Here is a 25,176-nt window from a genome sequence, read left to right as displayed (position 1 = left end):
CATTATGATGTCACTGGTTTCACTTGTCTCTGAGCAATCTCATGTTAGCTGAGCTCTGCTGGGTTTTGGATTTTAAGATTAATACCTGTTTTTCATAACCATGACCCTCTCATACCCAATTACGTACTTCATTAGGAGGTCACTGAGAGAAATGTCAAACATTCAAGAAAAAAAAGGCCGTATTCAGTTATCAGGGTGGCACCCTTTTCTTAGGAACTTTCACCATTAATTTTGATTACATAAAAATTTTTCACTTGCACAATGGTGTAATCTTTCAGTATTCTACAAAAGTATGAATGACAAAGCAGTTATATCTTTTGTCAAAATGTCACGTTTGCTATTATTTCCATAAGATATGAAAAAATATTAACAGTAAATGATTTCTAGATGATTTGCTTCTGACTTTAAGTAGGGCCTATATCATCAGCTACGGTGTTTTAAAAGCAAGTTGTTACTAAGTTAAAACCAAACAGGAGCCAGAGGCAAGATCCTGCAGTGGAGAACTGCAATAAGCTTTGAGAAAGAAAGGAGGCACAAACAGAAATTTGCCAAGTTGCAGGGCACCTGAGTTAGTGAAGGTCCTGGAAAAGGTGGCAGCTGCTCGCTGGGTGGAGTACCAGCTGGAAGTTCAGTGCCCATGGGCAGCACCTACAGACAATGAAGGGAAATTCAAGTCCGTGAGATGCTGAGCAGAGACAGCATACAGAGAGCAAACCGACTAATTCAAATGCAGAAGCGTAGGAACAGGACGCATCTGGTTAAGGGAACTCTGTTGCCTTGGTTACACTCTGGTATCTATCGTAAATAAAGGACGTTATAACCGTGGCACTCTTAGAAGGGTTACCATGATATACCAATACAATGAACAGAACTTAGTAAAAGGCTGTTCCCGAGAGAAAGCAGAGCAGATGAAGGCTGTTGAACATGAGGCACAGGCCAGGCCCTCGCAAGCCTGTCTGGCACAGTGTCATCAGGCTGTCTGAGGGCACAGCACAGTTCAGAAATAACTATGGGGCAGGTCTGATAGCAAAAGGCATCAGAAATCTAATGCTATCAAGTCATCTGTATGCTGTCTGAGTGAAGCCACTGTACTACCCCTCTGTACAAGGGATCTCACGCCGAAGGCAAGGCAGAAAGAGGGGGAAGCACACAACAGGGGAAACACAGCCTTGTTATCTGGAGAAGAGCAGAGACTGAAGATGGCAGAATGAGAGGAAGGCTCCACAGCAGAACCAGCAAACACATTCTAGTAATCGTATCCTTAACGTTAGATTCACTTCTCCTTCCATCAAATTTACCACCAACTTCCAACTTTTTATAAACTCCAAATTGTGTGTCTATGGAATCTGAGCAAAGCAGAAAGCCTGCTTCATCCTCATGGAAACAAAGACTGTGAACTGCTGTGGCCAGGCACAGCTGCCTCAGGAGCACCCCACACCCTGTGGGGTACGGGCTTCTTCAGTCTCAGTCTGCACCAGTTCAGAAACAACGCCTGTATTTTACCTTCTATACATTCTTAGAAAATCTTATAGTTAACCCCCAATCCTGCCACATTTCAAAAGAGAAAAATCTCCAAGTTCAATGAACATGTATTCTAAAATCACCTTCAATTAATTTAATAAATATCTACTATAAGGAAGCCAAGCATCATTGTAACTATACTACAAGGCTGAGCTGAAAAAGTGTACTTTAGGGTGGGGGATAGGGAAGAACAATATTTTCCCAACTATTTCAAAATAAGAATCTTACTGGAGGCTTAGTTAAAGGTGGCTTTGCTGGAGCAGTTTCAAGTTTCACTCCTGGCGCAGAGCTGACTGGGGTGGAAACTTGACCAGGAGTGACCGTTGGTATAACTGACAAGCCAGCTGCTCCTAAGGGCAGACTGGTTGGTGGCAAGCAAGTACTGGCAGTGGAAGTCAGAGGCTTGCTTGGTGCAACAGCAGTGGTTGGGAGGCCTGCTGTGACAGCGGTCTCTACAGTGAGCGAGGTCTCCAGAGAGACGGGGGCGTGTTGGGCTCCAGAAGAACTGTGCTCACTAAAGAGAGATCGCAGCTTTTCCTCCAAAGTCTTGATGTCGTCGATCCCAGGAGCTTTGGGTTGAGTGTCGGCGTCTATCTCGGGACAGTGAGTGTGGGGCTGGTTGGGGAGTGGAGCGGGCTGAGGCTGACTATGAACCAGGGTCTGTTGCACAGCAGGCACGCTGACAACAGGTTGTACCAGGGGTGGAATACCGGGTACCTGGGGCAGTAGAGGTGCTGACATGGGTCCTGCCTGGGAGAGTACGGGAGTAGAGGTTACGACTGATGGGAGGACCAAAGGGTGAGCCGCAGCAGTAGGCTGAGAAACAGCACTGGACACTCCTGCTCCAGGGGCGGGAGAGGACGAGGTTGCAGGAAGGGACAGAGCCAGGCCAGTGGTGCTACTATGGGCCGTCTTATCCAGTGCGTGGGCACTGACCAGCACTGTCTCTGCCAGAGCTGGGGCAGAGGTACTGCTGCTGAGAGTAAGGGACGGCACTGCCGTGAGGCTAGGGCCCAGAGCGGCAGCGGGCACGGCTGTCAGCGTGGCCACCCCGGCCGAGCTGCCTACCGCGGGCTGAGACGGCACAGGCGGAAGTTGAGCAGCAGAGGCAACAGCGCTGCCCACAGCAGAGGCTGGTGTCAGGGATGCGGGTGCTGAGGGGAAAGTGCCTGCACTGGAGGCCCCGCTGCCAGGGGTGGGAGCCTGTGCCGCCTGGGGCGCTGGTAGTGCCGAGAGAACTGCAGGGATGGTGACGCTGGGGGCCACGCTGGAAGATGCCAGGGACTCAGACACAGGGGGTACAGGGAGACCACTGGGAGGCATGACACCTGTTCCAGGGGCCACTGTCACCTCAGTCTGAATGACCGATGTGGTCACGTCACTAAGAGGGTGGCTCGGGGCAGGGGCTGACACCGAGGCTGCGGCTGCTGCGGCTGGGGCTCCCCGGGCACTGCTCAGGGTGGGAGGCACTGCTGGAAACACGGGGCCTGTCTGACCAAAGTGGGGAGGGGCCGTACTCGGCCCTTCTGCCATCCGAGCATGTCTAAGTTCAGAAAAGGCCTGCTGCAGACTAAGGGATGAGGCAGAGTGAGACAAGTTCATTCCAGGGCCAGCAGATGTGGAAGCAGCAACTGCAAAGGAAAAGGAAAACTCAGACTCAGTTCGTTGTAAAAAGCCAGTTCAGAAGGGTGCCCTCACCTATCCTTGGGAATCTTAACAGTGCCACACACCCAAAAGGTACATGAACCCTCCTGAGCAGGTGTCAGCATGTGACAGGGGAGCTCAAGCAGAGTAGGTCATCTTGTATGAATATGTACTTCTCAAGGGACACGGAGGGACCGCAAGCTGTCCATGGTAGTAGGCATGGAGACACACATGGTGCTGAACCCACTCGGCTTCGGTCATACAGGCTATGTCTAGTGTGGCCTCCTTCCATGCCCATTTGCTTACATCCACTCTGTTCATCATCTATTTCCCTTCTCCATATGTTTATCTGTTGGTTAGTCAATTTTCTACTCCTCTCTACTGTCTACGTCGTCATTTGACCAAGTTTCCAATCTAGGAGGGAGAGACATGGGATTTATACACGTATGTGGGATAAACAATTTCTTACCCGTATCTGAAATTTCAGTGAAAAGTTTTGATTCTCGTAATCGACTTTCTGGCACAGGACTTACTATAAACCGTCTTCCAGCAGAATGAACAACTTGAGTTAAAGAACTGGCAGGAACACCTGCTTAAAAAGAAACAAACCACTTAACTGTGCTATTATTACATACACAGTCACCAACACAAAGCTTCAAAATTTCATCATTAGCACACACCTTCTTAGGTAAAAGGTTAGAATAAACAATAAAAAGAAAAGAAATTCACCTATCTGTTGTGGCAAGGAAGATGCAGGAATTGGTTGTTTGAACTCTCCTTCCAATTTCTACAACAAACAAAAGGGATTAAACGTGTTCTCTAACTCAATCTTAATGATCAAGCAAAGCAAATGGCCACATGCAAAGAGAATATAAATGCTGATCGTCGCAGTTACAGGTGTGATGTGGTATCACTGGACGCTCGCAAAGTGTCAGACTAGACGGCTCAGACTCCGCAAGGCAAATTCAGCATACTTTTACCATAAACAGAGCTTCACCATGGGAATGATGAACCTACTTGGGTGCCTGAGAAGCCATAGTCATCCTTGCCATGGAGACTCTCCAAGCTCTGGTCACCCTCTGGCTCCACGCTGACATCCTCACTGAGCATCTCGTCAGCTTTCTCAATGATCTCCCGCACTTGCTCCACAAACGCATCTCTCTCCAGTGCCAGAATAAAGTCATTGTTCACCTGTAAGAGGAACGCGGCGTCAACCTTCCGTACAGTGCTGGGGCTTTAGTCATCCCACCACCACTTCTGCCCATCTGTGTAATACCCATACTGGATTTGATTACTACATAAGTCGGTTCTTCAATACCTAGTTATACACGACCTAGAAAAAAACACCTCTAAATCACAGGTTTGGTGTGCCAGTTAAATTCACACTGAAATAAATACGTTACTGTCAAAACAATTCACAGAATACTGCACATGCGCCTACGGCAGTGGATATAAAGATCAAGGACATAGGAAAAGTCTGGAACTCCAGAGACGTACCATAATTGTGGCTATCTCCTCAGGGTTGTCACCATCTAAATCAAATTTGAATGTAACCATCTTCCGATTGTGAGTCTCTAACTGACATTCTACCACCCGATCTCCCTTATTTGAAACCTAAGAAGAAAAAAAGAAAGGTACTTCATATCTCAGAACACCACACTCAGCTCTGGGACTGAATGTGACAGGTAACACAGGCCAAGCACTGCCTCTTATACTACTAGCAAGGAATCCTGAAGAAAATATCAGCCTTTCAGCTACTTATATACTTATGGAGAAGGAAATGGCACCCCACCCCAGTATTCTTGCCTGGAGAACCCCTTGGACAGATGAGCCTACTGGGCTACAGTCTATAGGGGTGCAAAGAGTTGGATACAACTGTAGCAACTTAGCATGCACTTGCATACATCTTTCACTAAAGGGTCTGGAAGAAACGTAAGGTCTTTGTTCTACAAATAAAACCGTATTTTTTCCCTAAAAGATAAGACAGTGCCTTCTCATAGAAAGATCGAATGTAACAATATCATTTGGGTGATTAAAAAAAAAAAGATCCCAAACTTTCATCAATATACCCAAGCTTTATAAATATTTAAAAGTTATTAGTCAACTACATGAGGCCAGAAGTCAGCAACACTTACATTGAGAATTCTCAGTTTGGGGCGGGAAGGCTTCTCGTGACGAGAGCGGCTCCTTATAGACTTCCGATGCAGCCGCTTCGTGGTCCTGCCCTCGTGCCTCCCGCTGGACGAGGGGACATTCTCGTTGCCATCACTCAGGCCTGAAGCCACATCTGAATGTGCGCTGCAAAGACAATGTGCAGTTTATGGTGCAACGTCAACCTCCCTTCTATTCATCCTCCCACCAAGAGCGGAGAACTGCCCTTCACATTTCAACCTCCCTTCTATTCCATCCTCCCGCCAAGAGCGGAGAACTGCCCTTCATATTTCAACCTCCCTTCTACTCCATCCTCCCGCCAAGAGCGGAGAACTGCCCTTCACATTTCTACCTCCCTCCTATTCCATCCTCCCGCCAAGAGTGGAGAACTGCCCTTCACATACCTGTCTATAGAAGAGACCACCGCGGCTGGCTGGGCAGGCTGTGGCTGAGCCCCGGGAGCTGGCTCTGGAGGAGCCACCTGAGAGACGACCTGAGTGCTCTGTGAACAGAAAGGGAAATTCACACCTCGGCCATAAAGCAGTTTATTACTGACCATCCCCAACTAGCTAGTCTTTTTTTTCCTTATCCCTCCCCTAAGTCCTAAAAGCACTATAACTCTCAATTTCAGCATCTACAGACAGTCGTCTTAAAGTTGCGAAGGAAATTTCTAAAGCTAGTCTCTGGTACAGACTGCATGGTGTGTCATCAGCCAGAGGAGCGGCCAGGCAGCAAGAAACTACAACCTGCCATGCGCCAGCATCTCACCACAATGTGCAACCGGGCAGGCAGAGCAAATGCAGAAGACGCTCAGAGCTCTCTCGGAGGGGGCAGAAAGGGCCACTGGGAGCATAGCGGGGGAAGCTATTCTGGTGACTGCCCACGGCAGGAACTTGTGAAAGAAAGGGTTAAGAACGACGGCTAGAGGGCCAGCTAGAGAAGTGAAGTGCTAACAACCGTTATTCTTCTCAAGGCACACTCACTTCCCAACAGAACAGCCAGTGGCAACAAGGCCCCCACACTGGCATTTCATTCTGCTGTAAGAAAAAGTCATTCACAAGTTAGTTTGAAATAGTTTCCAAATGAATCCTAAGCCAGGGAACCTATGTTTCTCCTTTGTCATTTCTATCCCACTGTATGTATGCTTCAGATATAAACATGCAGGAACTCCATTTACCTCCAGAGCTGCTTGCTGGGAGGATGTGGTGGGGGCTTGTGCTAAGCTCACTGCCGGCTGGGACACCTGGACCTGTCCTCCTACACTGCCCACAGGAACCAAGAGACTGGATTCCACATAGGGCTGCACCACTGCAGGAAAGTAACCCGGGGCAGCCAGCGCCTCTGTCGGCATGGGAGGGGACAGGACTGCAGAAGGCAGGCACACAGAAGCTGCGCTGGAGGAGGGAGCAATGTTTGAGTCTCCTGGGTACTGCGATGGCAGTCGAGGTGGGAAGCCCTGTGACAGAAACGAGGAAGGGAAATTAGTGCAGGTTGGGTCATCAAATGAGCAAAACAGCAAGACATGCAAGGGAAAGAGAAAAAGAAAGGAAAGCACACAGCAAAGAAAGTAGCCCAATCTCTAATAATTTAAAGAAGATTTTCAAATGAAATGATTGACTGATTTCGATTTAGAGGACAGGACAGTACCTAACTGAACTTTTAAACTGCTACTTTTTCCGAGATCATTTTAAATAGGAAGAATAAACATAATTCCTCCAAAAAAAAACACCTACTTTCCAGGCAGTCCAACATGAAAATGCAAAAACTCTTGAAGGTATCAGTCATGCCAGTCACATAACGACTTGCTAGTATTCTAAATCTAAACCCTGAAGGTTTCCATTGATACCATGTTGGCTACCCACCATTACTCCTCCCATAAAAAAACGCAGCCTGATACAACCTACTGTTGAGTCATACCGAGCTCTCAGCTCACAGTGAATGTGGAGAGAGCCATTTTTCTCTCAAGGAGGGGTCTTGGAAAAGATGCAAATGATTCAGACATCTCTACTGGGTCCTTTCTCAGATGTGGACTATTTTGGCATGTCTGGTTGAGAATAGCAACCTGTGTTATTGCTGGTTATTATGATATTCAGTTCCTCGGTTTTTAAGTCCCTGATGTTCTGTCATTACGACCAAACCCTCTGGGGCCCTTCATCTGCCAGCCAGCACAATACCTGGTAGAGAATATCTCCAGGGGGAAGTGGCACCTCGGCAGTCTGTCCAAGGCTGGCGGGGATCCCCATGGACTGAACTGCTGGCTGCAGGAGCTGCGGGTGAGCCTGACTCGGCAGCTGGGTCACAGGCTGCAGGAGAGCAGGAAGCTGACTAGGGACCACAGTGGGTGCCCCGGGGCGCCCCCCGCCGCAGCAGATGAAGCCAAGGTGAGCAGAGGCTGACTAACGCCAGCTGCCATCGTGACCGGCAGGGGTGGGAAGCCTGGCTGAGCCACAGACACGTGAGGAGGAGCAGAGGGGAGCTGAGAGATGGGGGGCAGCTGAGAGACGGGGTACTGGGGCAGTAAAGAGGGTGGGAGTGGCTGTCCCACAGGAAGGAAGTGAGCACCAGCATGGACGGGAACGACTGAGGGCTGTGTTGCAACTGGGATCTGAGGTTCGCCTTGGAGAGTTGGTACTGGCTGGGAAACTGGAAGCTGGGAAGGTAAAGAAAAACAAAACAGACAGACTTAAAAAAAAAAAAAGCAAGGCTGCCAAAAGCAAGACTTGTTTATTAGCCAAAAAGAAAGAAAATTAAAACAAACATCAATCCCTGCATATATTAGTAGTAATAAGTTAACGTGCCAACAGGATGAGGGAGAGGCAGCTGCAGACGGGCGGCTGATGGACTGCTGCTGTTCTAAATCTGTTCTAGAAAATTCCACTCACACTTCACCATCAACAACAGAGAGCTCTTGCATAGGAAATGTCTTCTGCACATCCTGACTGAGGCATGTTTCACAAGCCATAATCCACTGGCACGTTTGCTGTCGCTAAACTTACAACTGCTATTATAGTAATGGCTGAAATTCAAAGGACTTTCTCCCCAGTGGACTTATAGCTCATCCATATTGCTTCCACAGTTCTCATGTCCCACCCAGGCCTGTAAGAGTAGGTCTATGACCATATTCCACTAATTGCAGGATGTAACCATGCCTTTCCACATGGTCATTTTAACACTTACGAAATTAAGATATAACTTACAATTAATGGTGCGTCAGTTCTCAGTGTTACCTAAAATAACGGTGCATTTTACAACTGACAGAGTCTCAGATGTGACAAAATATGACAGGAACAATACATTGTATCAAAATACAAGCACAAGTTCCATCCTTAAAGTTGAAAAAATGTCACTCAGAAAGGTGTATCTTCAACAGGGCTACTTTTCAAGTGACTAGAAGGATTATTTAGGGGAAAAAAAAAAAAAAATCACTCCGTATAGGGTTTTTTTATGACTGTCAGAAGACAATGAGGGCAGGGAACAACATGTAAGTCTATGTGAAAACACGGCATAACTGCAAACCTAGAACAGATACAACTGACAATTCTAGAAAATGTCATCATTGCAGCCCTTTATCAGTTCTACATCTATCAAACTTATTTTAGGCTGATAAACCTAAAAGTTGAACATTTTTGGATTACCACTGCTTTATAAACCCATTTATATTAATCAATTCATATGTACAAAAGACACGCCATGGACAGAGGAGCCTGGCGGGCTGCGGTCTGAGCGACTGAACGGGAACAATGCACAGAAGTAATGTTCATTCCACTTTGCAGTTTTACCACCAGGGAAGCAGAAGTCATGCGGTGCTCCTTCCAGAAGTGTGGCACTCACCTGTTTTCCCGCGGACACGTGTGGCAAGGCCTGTGGAGGTGGAGGCTGACTCACAGGCTGTGCAATCGTGGCCTCGCTGGGGGCCGATGTCTGAGGGAGCGGATACTGCACCGCCTGCTGAGAGGGGGCTGTTGGCTGCACTCCTTGCTGCTGAGAAGAAAACCATCACTCAGTTTTATTTCAAATCATTAACAGCATGTTTCTAAGGCAGTACATCTGCTTATCAGTGTCTGTAAGAGATGGCAATTTTAGTAATCAAGACATGCACAAAGTCAAACTCACCAATTCCCCTTTATACATCTTCATTTTTCCTCTGCTGCTCTGTGTGATGGGTCAACCAAGAACTAACCCATGTTTCCGAGTCTGAGTCACCACTGGTTCTTCACCTGACATGCTTCTTGCCCCAGGAGCAGCTCAGATATTTAGACACCTTCAGATCCAGGTTCAAACAGATGTTCTCTCCTCCAAATGCCCTCCCCTCTTTGCTCCCATTTCTTGATAGCAGCTCTCAATGTGGTTCATATTATCTTAGTCTAGTTTTTCAACTGTGTAATTAATTTGCTTAAAGAACAGCTCTGACAATAGCTACAAAATAGAAGAAAACCACTGAATTTTGAACTCTGCCATAGACTAGCTCTTATACCTTTGTGATTGCTCATTTTACTGCCAAAATGAGGTTTCTTTCTTTGAAAACAAGGGCACAACCACTCACTTTGAAGTGCAGCAAAGTGAACGACATCTGGGAATCCAGCATGTGCTGGACCCTCTGGTATAATATGTCTCTACTCAAAGCTGACATGTAACTGTACCCAAATACTAAATTTTGCAGTAAAATTAATGGCCCCCTCTAGTTGAAACTCTGAACTTCACAGCTGACTTTGAAGATTCTCTAATACCTATCAGTAATTTAAAAATTAATTTTTAAATACAAAACAAACACCTGTTTGTAATAAAAATTTTAACCATTATATTACATTAATAGAGTTAAATGAAAACACCCAACCTCATTTCTCCAGATATAACCACAATTAGTGGTCTGGTGCACTTGCTTTATGGATTTTCTGCTACGCATGAGTGGTCACTTACACACATTGACTTAAAAAAAAAAAAAAAAAGCCCATTTTTATAAATACTATTCTCTGACCTACCACTTTCATTTATCTATGGTACCAATATCTTAATGATGAACATTTGCTTGACTCAATATTTTGTTACTTAAAATAATGCTACAAACAATAACAGATTTTCACATATGTCCTGGTCCATACAACGAACTAGTTATTGCTGGTACAAAGATAAGCTATCTGTGTGTATGTGTTTGTGTGTATGTACCTAATTGAAATACAACAGGTAACACAGATTTGATATATGTACATACTGCAAAACACTCACCACAGTAAGTCTAGTTAACATTCATCACCATACATAGTGACTTGTTTTTCTTGTGATGAGAACTTTTACAATCTTCTCTTAGTGGCCTTCAAACATATAATACAGTATTATCAACTTTAATCATGATGCTATACACTGCATTCCCAAGATTTTTGTTTTAATATTTATTATGCATCTGGACACCTCAATAAGCATCCTAGATTTTGTTAGGTAATCACCTGTAAATAATATATCTGTTCTCCATGATATTTATTTCTTATTTCTTATTACACCAATTAAAACCTTCAAAAGAATTCTGAAATGTAATAGTGACAGTAATTGTGTTTTATTTATTTCCGATACTGTATCCTTATTAACTTTAAAAAATTACAAACTAATGGCTGTTGAATTATAAAAAATTTATTTTCAGCAACTAAGATATATCATAAATACCCAACTTTAAGGCAACTCTGAATATAAGACAATTATGCCCATTTTCCCACTAAAAACTAAAATAGTAGAAAATGCTTTTGGTTAACTTGAATATATTGAAACTTTAAGGAATTCACATGGAAATATCTAAGTTACCTAAGCCATTAATTTACATAGCTAAGTAAGACTGTGTATTATATAAACAGACTAATTCAGAAATACTGCTTCCCTTGCCTCATTCCAGTTCTTCACATGCAATACATCAGCATTTTTATCTTGAGGAGACCTAGACCAGGAACAGTCTCACTTTTCTGGCACACAACACAGTACCTTTCCTTTAAGTTGTGTCTTGAGGTGAAATCTGCAGTGATAGTAGATTTGTCTGACATCTGTTTGGTTAATATTAGGATAGATGTAGTGTTCTGCAATTGCTTCACAGGAGTATATTCATGTAACCTTTAAGTTATTTACAGTGAACCTGGAATAGTGAGGTTGTTCCCCTAAGAATAAGATGTATGATGTCTCAGCTTATATAAAACCAACTCTGTTAGACACTGCCTACAAACATTCCCAACCATACACATACCATTTAAGATCCTCACAGGCACATCTGTTCTCAACAGTCTTACTTTAGTCCATTCGTATTTTTTATGTTATTGTTCAAAGCAAAGAGCAGTGAGAGCCCTCTGATATGAACACTGGATCAAGGTCTGATTATCTAGTGGTCCCCTTTGTTATAAGGGGTAAATCTGAGGAAAACCTCCACCTTATATTTATACATATGATTTACCTCTCCCCTGACCTCCATCATTGTGGAACCTTGCTTACATCAAGGTTTGGACTTAATTAGCTCTTTTCAAAAAGAGCTTCACCTTCACTTTTCCCCGCTATGTTTTAGGCCATATGTGGGATCTTAGTTCCCTGACTGGGGATCGAACCCCTGTCCTGGTCTGCATTGGGAGTGCTGAGTCCTAATCACTGGACTGCCAGGGAAGTCCTGATTTATCTGTATTCTGGTTACACTGAAGCCAAGGTTGGTTGGTTTGTCTCACAGCTGTCTACCTTTCTGCCTTCCACCTTGCTTATACTGCCCCCTAGACTCCTTATCCTTCATTTGAATATAACTCATAATCACAGTCCAGTTCAAAGGCTTTCACAAACCTACTGATATCCCCCTCTGCTCAGAAGAGATATAATTTCCTCCTTTCATGGAGTCAGACTGCTTGGGTTTAAATACCCTCTCTGAGAAGCTGTGTACATCTGGGTAAAGCAATCAGCCCCTCCAGGTCTCGTCTCAGCTTTCCCATCTGTACAATGGAAATGATGGTACTTGGAGGATTCATGTAAGGACCAAATAAAAAACCAGGTAGAGTGCTTCGCACATTGTGTATAATGTTACTATTATCCTCACTCCTTTTGTAGCGGCTGACATACATGTTTACCAGATGACTCAGGCTCCCTGAAACTAGCCTTCCACAGGCCATCTGGCCCCGTGGCCAGTGATGGGCTGTCCATCACTGCCCACTCAGCACATGGTCCTTCAGAGCATGAACTCAGTTTGGAAAAAAACTGTTTAATTAGTTGCTGTGTGTGTGTGGACTGTCAAAAATCAGCAGTTTTATAGACATACCCTCACTCCTTGCTTAAAGTAATAGAGAGGCATGTATGCCAGCTAACCCTTAAAGAATTTACAGAAAAGTGGCACCTCTGAACAAGCCAGGAGTATATGGTATGGTTTTTTTGCACAATCACCCTGGCTAATAATCAACACTTCAGCCAAACAAATGTTGTTTTAGCATAACAGCTTGATATCATGCTTTGCATAAAACTGCCTCATGAAATCAGTTCACATAACCTATACAGACTGTGTACGATTTATCGGACAAGGGTGCTTGAAAAAAAAAAAAAAACTCCTAAGCCTGCGTTGAACAGAAAGTAAGAAATACTTAAGTCTCTACATGTGTTCTGCTGGATGAAATTAAGTCAGTAGGGTAGCTCATGACCTTTCTTGGCGGCAAAATACTGTTTTCCAAGAGAAAGGTATTTTTGGTACCACTTTAAGACACAACATACCATTAGAAGAGATTCCTGAGGAAAACCTGAAAAGACGCAATGCCTTATTCATTTTATTTCAGAAACACAGAAATAAAGAAAATTTCAGCTAAAGTTCATCTCTTTCCTTTCACTAATAAAATTAGAGATGGTTTCCTAAGGAGGCACTGGGCCCTGACAGTATGTAAAACATAAATCACATCTAAAAAGAGACTCTAATTGAGTAGTACAGAAGATTTACCATCTTTCTTTTCTATATATGGAATCCCAGAAGATAAAACTAACTAAATGCAGCTTCTTGGGCACCTTTGCATAATCCTGAGTCCCCACAGAACTTTAATATAGGGGGGAAAAAAAACTACTGGAAGAAATCTTAGGTTCTGGTAACATTTCATTCTATCTGCCTACTAGCTATGCAACCCTGGAAAAGTCAGTCCATACTGCATACATTCATGCAGACTGTGATTCTACTTAATTCATCCTATATTTAAAATAAAAGTGTCTGAAGAAAAGCATCACTGAAACAGGCACTTTCGTCTGTACCGCAGAGATAGCCATTTAGTCACACCTTTTCCCAGAGAGTCAGCCACCTAATTCCTTTCAACTGAGAGTTTGCAGAGCTGCCCGCCCGACTGCGCACACTCTTATCACTGCTACTCTCAAGGGCTTCCTGCACTGTCTGCTTCATTACATGCCCGAGTATGAGACATCTAACAAATTCCTTTGAAAAGGAAAAAGAGCATACACTGAAACCTGTACATTTTACCGGTATTGGTAGGAAACTGGTACCAACGGCAGTGTCTGTTCTCACCCAGCTTTATGGAACTTTAAATCTGTGTTCTTATCAGAGGTTGTTAATGTAATTAAACCTGTTAAGGGTGGCAAAAATGTGACTACTTGAATTTAACTATAATTACATACAGATTAAGATACTTGTCTGGAAGAAAGGGCAGAAGCAAGACAAAACAAGTTATTTCCAGCCCTTCCATTCTATAAGACAGAGATGTTGGTCACAGAGAAAATGGATTATGTAGGTACCTCAGAGATAATACAGATCACTGTAATATAGTGAATATTACAATAAAGCGAGTCACATGAATTCTTTGGACTGAATTCCTCGTGCATATAAGTTATGTTTATACCTTACTGTAGTCTATTAAGTGTGAAATAGCAGTATGGCTAAAAAGACAATGTATGTACCTTAACTTAAAAATACTTTATTGCTAACAGATGATCACCATCACCTGAGCCTTCAGCAAGTCATAATCTTTTTGCAATAGTAACAAAGATCACTGATCACAGATCACCATAACAGAATAATAATGAAAAAGCTTGGAATACTGTGGGCATTACCAAAATGTGACACAGAGGCACAAAGTGAGCAAATGCTGTTGTAAAGGTGGTGCCGACAGACTTGCCTGAAGCACGATTAACACAAACCTTCAATTTTTTGTTTAAAACAACAACAAAAAAAATTGGTACCTATGAAGCACAATAAAACAAGGTTTGGCTATATAGCCAAGTTAATCTTGTACAAAGAACACCTCATCTTAAGCCAGCATCACGACTACATGATCACATGCTGGATGATAAGCAGGCCATCTGTAATAAGAATTAAAAACTTAAGTTTCAAAAATTAATAAAAACAAGCCAATTCAGAATTTGGTGGTTTGAAAACACACTTTGTAAGGAACTATTAACAATATAATTCATTGGGAAGTTTTTATGACACATGTAGTGACTATAAATTTTATTTGTAACGGATAATAAATACTCAATTGTGCCCCTAAAGCATTATTTCCTTATAAATAACTACTGCTAACTAATAGCAATGATGATCTACAGATTCTTAATTTTAGAATCAGCAGTTTTGCTGTTGAATACTTCAGCACTGTATCAATCTCTTGAGCTCTCTGTACCTTTGGGAACAAACTCCCCCAATCAGAAGTTTAGAACATGTTATAAAAGTTTCTGAAAACGGTTCCTAGGCTTTCATTCGCTTTAGCATAAAATCTGATACCCCATCCCACAGATTAGAAATAATTAAAAAGGTGTGTAGATCATTAGAGTCAAGCACAAGGAAAGCAATGGTAAAACGTTCATAAAAGAACAAATCATGAAATATACAGAAATAAAATTGATATTCTGTGTAGAGTTGATCCTTGAATAACATGGATTAGAATGGTACGGATTCACTTATACGTGAATTTCTTTCAGTACTATACAATCCAAGATTAATGAATCCATGGATATGTAACCATGAATAGGGGAGACCTACTATAAAGTTACACAGATTTTCAACTGAACAGAAGGCCTGTGCCCCTAACCCCCCGTGTTGCTCAAGGGTCAACCACATTGTTAAAACAGCATAGAATCATCTGTTTAAGAAGGCACATAAATTATTTCAGGAAAAATTCTTTTGAATTTTAATGTGTCTAATCTAATAGACTATTCAAAAATACATTAAACAAAAGATTCTTTAAAATGTTACCGAAGACAAGAAATGTTATGTTTCTCGATTTTCCTTTCAAAAACTTAGCAAGCCACTTACATCAGGAACCCAATTCATGAAAGATGTAAACAGGGTTCTGGATAAAGCGCAGCAATGAGTTGCTCTCACCTGCTGAGAATGCTGCATGGGTTGGGAGGATGGAACCCCTGTTAAACTACTTGAAGATGGCTGACCCTGGCTCTGCCCCTGTGCCTGAAGGAAAGAAGTGAATACAAAAAATTAGAGCAGCCCAAAGGTACCCATGCACAGAGGTCAGGGTTCTGCAATAAACATATGAGTTCCTGAGAGTCTGCCTGAGCAAGATGAAACATTAGCTTGATCAAGTATGGAGGGAGAGATGGCTGGGGCAGGTTTTTAAAGAGAAGGGTAGAGAAGGATCATATTATAGAACATACCATGCAAAAACCACTGATGGTTAAAACCTAACCTATCCCACTGCTCAGGCTATAATTTTTACCAAAATAGCAAGATTCGTAATAAAATTGTTACTGAAAATCAGGAAAAAAGTAACCAGACTATCAATTTGAAAAACCTATCTGAACAAAGAAAAGGGGGTATTTAGATAATGTGACTTTGGTTCCTTTTGCTATTTCTTATAGTGATATAGTGACTTTTGTCAAAAATGTAAAAAACAAAAACCTGTTACTACTACTGCCAAGTACCTAGAGCAATGGTTCTCAACCAGGGCCACTTTGGGTACCCTACACCCTTCCCAGGGACATTCGGCAAGATCTGGACGTGTTTTTGGTTGGCACAGCTGGGAGAGGTAGCTGCTCCTGGTATTTAGTGAGTAGAGGCCACAGATGCTGTTAACATCCAACAAATGCACAGAATAGCCCCCACAACTAAGAATCACCTAATCTAAAATGTCAATCAGGGTGAAACTGAGAAACTCTCACCTAGAAGAAGTTAAACAAGAAGGTGAGAGTTGAAAGAAGAACTTGGCAGAGGTGAGTTATGAAGACGAGAAGCCCCACCTCTGCTGTCCATCTCAGTTCAGAGGCACTTCTTTGGAGCCTACTTGGATAGGACATCCAGTCCAACTGCATCTTAGCCACCTGAGCATACACTCCTGCTGCACCTTTCCTGTAGACTACCTGATGTTTAAAATTTCATTCTGGAAGTTCACAGAGTCAAAGTGGCAGCGCGCACATCTAGAGCAGAGCTGACAACCAGTGTGTTAACGTGAGCTTATCACACTGCATGTGCACGCAGCACAAATTTCCAAGCTCTGAATCTTTCTGCTTCTTAGTACTGCTCTAGGTAACTAGTATTTGATGTATATTTTGGGGGATACTTTTGCCTCAGATGAGGGAAGAACACAGGAAGAAAGTATGAAGAACATACAGTAATTTATATAAGAGTGAGATCACTTAAAACATCCAAATAACATCCTGAATACGTAACTTAAAAGTTTCCTAATTAACTGCATAGTCTCCTGCATAAGACTTATACATTGGACAAAATGCATCAAGGGAATATATAAAACAGTCAATACTGATTCCACTTCTTGAATCCTACTATGTCCATCACTTTGTCTTTAGTTGCAAGAGGCTGCATACGTTCACATACATAAACAGAATTTAATCTGTTGAGGAAAAATCTAAGAACCGAGATATCTCATGTTCCTTACCTTGCAACATATGTATCACAAATTCTTAAGACAAAAGCCCCATTACCCATACTAGATTCTAATTTAGTTACTAAAAATTAGAATTAGTCAACTTTATGGATTAACATTTTATTTGAACATATAATACATTGTGACTTGTTGGATGCCATTTTTAAAGGGCATCTTCATTTGTTAAGACAAATTCCTAAGGTGTTTCCTGTCTTTTAAGATCCTTTCATATTAGTGGAAATTCTATATATTCCTAATACTACTTCAAAAAAAAAAATTCCCTATTTTCCATTCTTCTCATTTTAGGGGGAAAAAAATTATCTCCTCCAAGTTTTAAAAACTAGCCATGTTTGTTTCTAGGGAGAAAGAAACATTTTACAGTACTGTTTGTAAATAATCAATGCTCTGTCAACTTTATAGACACTAACACGTTCACAACTAGCTGAAAACTCCATCCATTCTATTGAGCTGACCAAAAAGTTTGTTCGGGTTTTCACATACCATCATACAGAAAAACTCGAATTAACTTTCTGGCCAACCCAATACGTTACTGGACAGAAATAACTGATTCTGACAAGTAATTAAAATTCTAAGTTTTTGTGTTCTTTTTTCCAAGGGTTTGTACACATTATAGGTCAATCAAGCCGCTTCGGTCTCAAATTTTGGTCTTAAATACAAGTAGTTTAAAATCACCCTTCCCGCTCAATGGAGAAACTCCACAATAAATTAAACAATATCCCTGATGAATGGAAAAGAGGGACAGAAAACTTAAATGTAACTGTCACAGCAGGGTAGTGTAAAAGAACCGTGAAGTTTTCCTATAACCTGTGGATGGAGTGCAGATCCTCCTGAAGAAAATGAGGCGGATAAAACCTGCGGAGAGGTGGCTCCTTGGGGGAAACAGAAGAAGAGTGGGGATTCTTGTAACACTGTCTGAGGCACGCGGATAAAGGGTAATGAGATGTCAGAGCCAAAAGGAGCAGCTGCTCCCCCTGTAGGGGGAGGTGACTGAAATTCACTGGGGTCTGAAGAAGTGACCTGGGAGGAATCACTGGAGTACTCTGGGCTTCCTATGGGCCAGGTCTGTCCGGTGGGCTCCACCACAGAGATGGTCAACTCTGGGGCCTGGGGCATCTGCTGTTCTTCAGTCACAGGCTGCAGGCGGCTGTGTAGTCCTGCAGGTTGAGGAGGTGGTTCTTCCTGGTTCGAGTCCACAGCAACCTGCCGATTTCGGTAAATGCGCTGAGGTAAAACTCCTCCCCCTCCTTCTCCTGAAGAGGAGCTTGGAGTATGAACGTGAAACTCAAACACACAACTGCTTCTGCTCTCGTTGTTATGAGTTAACACAGCAGGTGCAGAATGAGGAACAAAGACAGGGTGAAACTTCAAGCGTGTGGCATCTGTACTGATAGGTGCAGAAACGCTAGACTGGGGAGAGCCTGGGCTCAGTCCCGAATCTAATCTCACATTCTGGAGGTGTCCTACCAGGAAAGCCTGTCCCGATGGAAATTCAAAGACAGAACTGGAGGTGGGGCCCCCGTGCACTGGCTTCTGCTCAGGTGTCTGCTTCATAGGACTTGACAGGACTGGTGAGCTGTATGGAAAACCCTCAAACTGTTCTGCCACCTGGGCCTGGTAATGTACCCCGGCTAGATACACTGCTTCTGGAGGGAGGAAGTAGTGAGCTTCTTCTGGAAGCATCAGTCCAGCTCTGTAGTCACTGTAAACTGGAGCTGGCTCGAACACAGGATGGGCCTGCACCTCACACAGCTCTCCAGCAACTCTACTGGCTGCAGTGCCCCACATGACTACAGTCTCTGGAGTCCAGTTAGGTGGGCTGCCACCAGGTGGAAGAAGACTCTGCCCGACAGTCCTCAGCAGGGGTTGGAACTGGTGAGTTTGGGCTTCCAAGAAGGAGGTGCTCTTACGCCGCTGGGCAATGGCCACCTTCGGTGGACAGGTGGGAGGTGGTGAAAAAGAAACTGGACGTTCATGAATAGTTGGGAAAAATATCTGTGATTCTGGGTATGTTGGGGTCCCCCCACGCGGATGCGCCATGGACTGAGGCTGTATCAACATGAATAAGACAAGTAATTCATACATTCATATGTGAAATTACATCAGACATGCACAACTGGGCAGCTCTGTGTAACCCTACAAAACGGTTACACCAAATTTATAATTAATAAAGAAATACAATGCTTTTGGAAATTATGTGCATAGTAAAAACCCATTAAATACATCCAGGGTCAATAAAACTATTCTGTGGGGATCTTTGCATTAGATAAGAGCTGCTTTTCCACAATGCTCCCCTCCTCAAAGGAAAAGAAGAATTTAACCTTCCTAGTGACTATTCTGCTTTTACCCACAAGTAACATGCTCACCTATGACTGTACCAAATCTTCCTACCCTGAAGCCTTATTGTCTTCTGCTATGTTAAGAGGCTCCAGGGTTCATTTCTGATTAACTAATGTCATGTCTTCTAACTAGAAATCAGAAGAGATTTCTGGTGGGTAGTGAAAGATACACAGCTTGGCTGGTGACCATCATGTCTTTCCCCGTCTGCCCCAAACCATATGCAGTTAGCTTTACTACATGAAACATGTTACAGATGCCAAACCACTGAATGCCCACTTTTCTGATACCAGTTTAAGGGTCGACTAATTTGCTGTTCAAATCAGGTGAAAAGGGTAATGTAAATAGCCAACTTGATTTGACAGCATTTTTTGGTCATAGAAGCAGTTCTAGGTTAAACACTCTAAAAATGAGAATTGTACCCTGTCAAATGCAAATGGTACACACTGTAATAATTCACTTTCACGGGCCCTTTTTTAAAGGATAGATCAGTTTCACTCTTTCAATAGGAAAGATCCTATCAAAATCGGAAAACGGCTCCACTGTTACTTCTTCACAACAGTTAAAATGAGGTTTCTATTTTGAATCGGAATGCTCTGGTTTATTGTTGTTTATTCAAGAGTATTCCGAGGCCACAAGACACTATACAGTTAATCACTGTCCTAAGTACAAATCTGATGGTTTTGGGATTCCTAGATCAGAATGCTAACCAAACCCTCTATCTGGAAAAGCAGCAGCAAAGTCCCACAGTGTTTGAAATAACCTTAACAGATAAACACATCTATAGACATTAATGGGCCAAAGCAAACTGCATGTATTTTGCGTGCATCTAACGTACTGCCAGAGTCAAGGTCCATTATTCAATCTAAAAAAAAAAAACTTGCCAAGAGGGAACATTATGCGGCCTTTTAGTTTGTTGATCCCTCATTTTAAATAGGTAACAAATTAAAAGCAACTTTCTCTCTTCAATTATTCCTCACTGACTATGGGAAAAAATGCAGCATTATTGGTATCTCTCTGGAACAAAGTGAAAACATATTTCAGTAATTTTTGATAAAGAGAAAGTTTGCTTTCGAAAAAGCCAATGAGTTTAAAATTAAATAACACACATACTCTTTGGTAAAATGTGAAAATGCAAGGAGTTTAATACACTGGTAGGGGATAGGAGATTATAATAAAGGCTAAATTTTGCTGCTCACAAACTGCTATGTGCCAAGGGTGTTATAAGCATTCTCTCTGATTGCCTCCTTGCTTTTCTCCCCATTACAGCCTTATAACAAATTACAGGAAAAACCTATTTCCTAAAAATGTACTAAGTTCAGTCCTGCTTTTTAATCGTTATTACAACTCCTGATGCCTGGATGTATTCATTGGTGATAAATGTTCATCTGTCAGGAAGTTGATGTTACATACAGCACTGACAAAGAGGGAAGGCAGGCTGGAGCGTCGGCACTTGCGCTGAGAGGCAGAGTACATAGGCAGGACCCTCTCCAATGCTTTAGAAAGCTTTTCGGCAAAAGTTTCCTCGGGGGCAGTCCGGAGGAGGGAAGGAGAAAGAGGTGCGGACAGCACTGGTGGTGGGGTGGAAGGAGCACTGGGAGAGATGCGGGACAGAGAGGGGACAGCAGGAAGATGGGGGACACAAACCGACATGCTACGGCCACGACGAGGCTAAACAGAAAACAAACACACACGTGAAAAACACAGCACTCTGAAAACAAAACAAAATGTACAATGGTAACAGGGCACAGTTGACATAAAGAAATGTTCCATCCTCCCCCCATTCCACGAAGTCATATTCTGAGGAGACAGAATTCCACAAAGCACACTTGGCAGACCATACTATTCTCTCTACACTGTTGGTCAAATACAGGTTTTTTAAAATTAACCACCAAAATAATGATCAAGTACCTTCCTAAACATTCTGAAATAACATTAATTGTTATGAGTGTATGAATAAGAATGACCAACTGAGGCAGCAGAACAGACTGGGAAAACGATGAGTACTGGCTTGCAGTCTCTGCAAACTTGTTAATAAATTCTATCAGTTTAATGCACATTATAAGATGCAGAAGATCTTAAGACTGGATTGCTCTGTTGGAGCTCTGGGAACCTCAGACATACAAGATTTCTCAATCCGATTTTAGAAGGCAGTAGACAAAAAGTTGCTGGCCGATAGAATAGTTTATCACATTTGCCTATCTGTCTATAAAGCTAAAAGTCATATTCCAGGAAAAGCATTAGTTTTCTAGACATAATTCGTAATAGGTACGGGAAATATTCTGTATTTTTATTAATGTGGTCAATGGAAAAATATCTAAACTGTGAATCTCTAAAGAATAACGTTAAATTTTTTTCAGCCATATCAGAGGTTCAACTTTGGTTTAAAAGTTTAAAGCATCTTACAAAGCAGCAAATCTAAAGCTCTAAGGCTGTCCTGAGCATGTCTGTTATTTCCTTTTAGAAACTGTGAGCTGTTTAATTAATTAATTTTTCCCCCACTCTTGCTTCTCTTGTATTTTTAAATTTTACTCGTAATCGATATGCTATTGCAAGCCATGGTAAATACTTCCTGGAATTAGGACTGATTACAAAAGCTTTGAAAAATCCTCAATATTTAGTAATTCTTCATGACACTTCCATAGAATATTATCATTAAAAGGCAGGAATGTTTGCCTTTTTTCATTTCATTAATGGTGTGCTTTTAGAACATTAATAAATATAGCTATATTTGTGGCTTAAATATTTAGCATCTTCATAAATGGTCAATCCTTTTCCATTTCTAAATAGAGACCCAAAGTTCATATCCTGTGATGCAGGAAGCCAAGAGATTAAAAAGTTTTAAAAAAAATCTATAGTTATGATGATCCAGAAGAAATCAACTAGAGTAGAAACTGATAAGAAATGCTGACAAATAATATTTGTTACACCACAGAAATACACTTGTACAGTCTGTATAAAGCTGTTCTTCCCTACCTACTTATTTTAAAGGTCAGAGAAGTAGATTGCTATTACAACTGGAAGTTTTCTTTCTGTAATTGTGGCTGTTCATCTTAAGATGTAGCCAATGCAGAACTAACTAACGGACTCTCAAACAAGCAAACATCTTTTATTCCAGCTGTAGGGTAAGAGACCAGAACAAGCAGAAGTATTTTCTTACCAGAGAAAAGAGTTTCATTCAATGAAGAACAAGAGTTCCACAAATCCAGATTAAAAGTTTCTGAGACAGAGGGGCAATCTATCTGCCTAAAGATCTCACTAAACAAGAGCACTGTAGTGACCAGTTATTCTCAATTCCGTCCTGAGGCAGAAGATGCATCTTGTTCACTTCTGAAGACTTCATGGAAGGTTGACCAAAGAAATGGGGTATTATCTACTGGTCTATTTGAACATTCTCTGTATGAGAAGCAAGAGTGGCTAACGTAAAACATGGTTGTGTGTGTGTGTATGTGTATATATGCAGAGGTACAAATGTACAATATATACATCAGGATATAATTGCTACAAATTAAATCTGAAAATAAATCAGTCATAAAACAGATACCAAAATAAAGGGGAGAAGCAAATGAACATATACTGGGGAAGGAACTTGTGTCCAACACAGACTTTAAGGCAAGAACACGCATAGCAACTGATGATTAAACACAAGCGCTAAATTAAATGGTCATTCCTTTTCTCTGGTGTACTCACATGCAGCATTCTATAATGGTTTGAAGGTCTTACCTGTGTTTTACACAATAAGACATCTTACAGAAAATACTTAGTAATTCTTTCAAGTAACTTGAAAAACTCTCCTTGCCCCCCACCCCCAAACCATTTGTATGTCTAACTTACATTGCTTTGAACAGTTTCAACTTTAAAGTGCTAGAGAGCATGATCTTTAATCAAATGCTGATTAGTTTAAATCCTGTGAACAGTGTCTTCACAGAGTAATGCATGTATCCCACCCTGCCTGAACCACTCCGAAGCACTCTATAATAAATAACCTGCCTCTTCTGGAAAGGCACCACTTGTACTTTTCACTTTGGACTCGTGCTGTCACTCATTCAGCGGCAGAGTGTGCCCTGAGCATGTTACAGGCGTGCGCGCTCTTGCGCAGTTACTCACCAAACTTGAGGGTGGATATACCGCATGGGGCTGAGCCTGCGTTTGGACAACAGATGCTGTGTGCCCTGGGAGGGTGCCAGTGGAAGGTGCCTGCTCATGCTGGGACCCGTACGAAACTGTCTGTTGGCTGCTGACTCGAGATTCCGTGAAGACAGAAGACCCCTGACCACTGTCAACCGTCCCGTCAGCTGAAGGAGAAGTTGCCAAAATACAAGACAGAGAGACAAATCATGAAAAGGAGATTCACATTTTCGCATCACAAACCCCTGATTTTAGAGTTAATTGGTCTTATCTTTGCACAGACCTGAACTAAATAAAGAATGACTAGTTTTAATAAGTAGATTTCTTTGTTTAATGGAGGAATCCATGTAGAAAAGTTTCATCTTAAAAAAAAAAAAAAAAAAAATCCCCTGGCCATCACAGAATTTACCACCTGATGAACAAGGGGGAATAAAACAGAACAGCTGTTAATAGGCCTGAAGTTTGACACAGCTTCCAAAGTCTGAACCATGGAGACCAGCGGGTTCTAATTAGTTAACTAGTAGCCTCATTAATTTCTACTTTATACGTTATTCAGCTTTGCTAAAAGAGCTGAAATCAGTTTAAGCAGTTCAATATTAAGTAGCTAAGATAAACCTGTCACATTTCACTATTAAGAAATTGTAAAAGGTAGGAATCTACAAATAGAACATCCAAGATGCTGGAACCTGCAGAATTTCTCACATCCTAATCCCATTTCTCCACTGTCCTATTCTTCTATGCTATTAGATGTGAACGTAAGAACCAAAAGGAAACAGAGACAGAAACCATTTCAAACCTCTTTTTTATATGTTAGATTCACAATTCAAAACCAAGAGGCCAGTGCAAAACGATGATCAGGAAGACAGAGCGTCAGCTAAGAGCGTGCCTAGCAACCTCACTGGGCCCCTGATACTCACATATCACAGACACACCAGGCTGCTGGTACTGCAGCTGCTGGTGCTGGTCGGCCTCAGGCTCTTCTGGCTCTACCTGCGTGGAGACGGACGCAGACGCAGCAGAGGCAGCGGGTCCACCAGTGCTGGTGGCAGGGGGCTGCTGGACTCCGGCCTGGGCAGTGCTGGGCTGCTGCTCCACCTGCTGCTTGAAGCTGCTCTCCTCCTGCTTTCTTTTTTCTTGCTCCTCCCGCACTAATTGACGCTGTTCTCGTTTTCTCTTAATTAACGACACTCTATCTTTGATGGCTTTTGCCATGGTCTTGTGATCACCTTCACAGACATACCCAGAATCTACCTACAGGATGAAAGGGTACATCAGGAAGCAGCAGGATAGCAAAAGAAAACAAACCAAACACAAACAACAGCCTTTGGGGAAAGGAAAACAGAGAAGGAGAGGGAGAAAGAATTGTCCGAGGACTGACCTTTACCAAACAGTGAAACCACTGGTCTGCACTATGCACTTGCCCACCGTTTTTGCAGATACTCATGGAGTAGATGCTGTTATCTTTATACAAATTCATGAAGTACATGTACCTTCACTAATTATAACAAATCAACAGGGAACCTAAGCATCCAAGTGGTAAAACCAAAAGGCTCCTTTT

The 25,176-nt window shown here is 42.4% G+C and overlaps 2 protein-coding genes across 2 annotated transcripts in view; both read right to left on the bottom strand.

Annotated features, from left to right (window-relative positions):
• Window positions 1-25,176, bottom strand: part of WNK1 (WNK lysine deficient protein kinase 1) — a gene marked incomplete at its 5' end in the record, with an annotated part of 130,077 nt that overhangs the window by 17,875 nt on the left and 87,026 nt on the right. Inside the window, 15 exon segments of the mRNA XM_010845214.1 lie at window positions 565-648; window positions 1,750-3,152; window positions 3,635-3,754; window positions 3,895-3,952; window positions 4,183-4,356; window positions 4,663-4,779; window positions 5,301-5,463; window positions 5,721-5,818; window positions 6,494-6,772; window positions 7,491-7,669; window positions 7,672-7,966; window positions 9,148-9,297; window positions 15,623-15,706; window positions 23,598-23,785; window positions 24,536-24,869. Coding sequence (XP_010843516.1) covers window positions 565-648; window positions 1,750-3,152; window positions 3,635-3,754; window positions 3,895-3,952; window positions 4,183-4,356; window positions 4,663-4,779; window positions 5,301-5,463; window positions 5,721-5,818; window positions 6,494-6,772; window positions 7,491-7,669; window positions 7,672-7,966; window positions 9,148-9,297; window positions 15,623-15,706; window positions 23,598-23,785; window positions 24,536-24,869 — 3,726 coding nt within the window.
• On the bottom strand, window positions 15,714-20,498 carry LOC104992241 (serine/threonine-protein kinase WNK1). Its single transcript, XM_010845028.1, has one exon. It carries the CDS (start codon window positions 19,236-19,238, stop codon window positions 17,904-17,906), a length of 1,335 nt encoding a protein of 444 aa, XP_010843330.1. The 5' UTR covers window positions 19,239-20,498; the 3' UTR covers window positions 15,714-17,903.

This window comes from Bison bison, unplaced genomic scaffold (genome assembly GCF_000754665.1).
Source record: "Bison bison bison isolate TAMUID 2011002044 unplaced genomic scaffold, Bison_UMD1.0 scf7180017864213, whole genome shotgun sequence".
Classification (NCBI taxonomy): Eukaryota; Metazoa; Chordata; class Mammalia; order Artiodactyla; family Bovidae; genus Bison; species Bison bison.
Note: the sequence above shows the minus strand (reverse complement) of the source record. Positions and strands in the feature narration are given on the sequence as shown.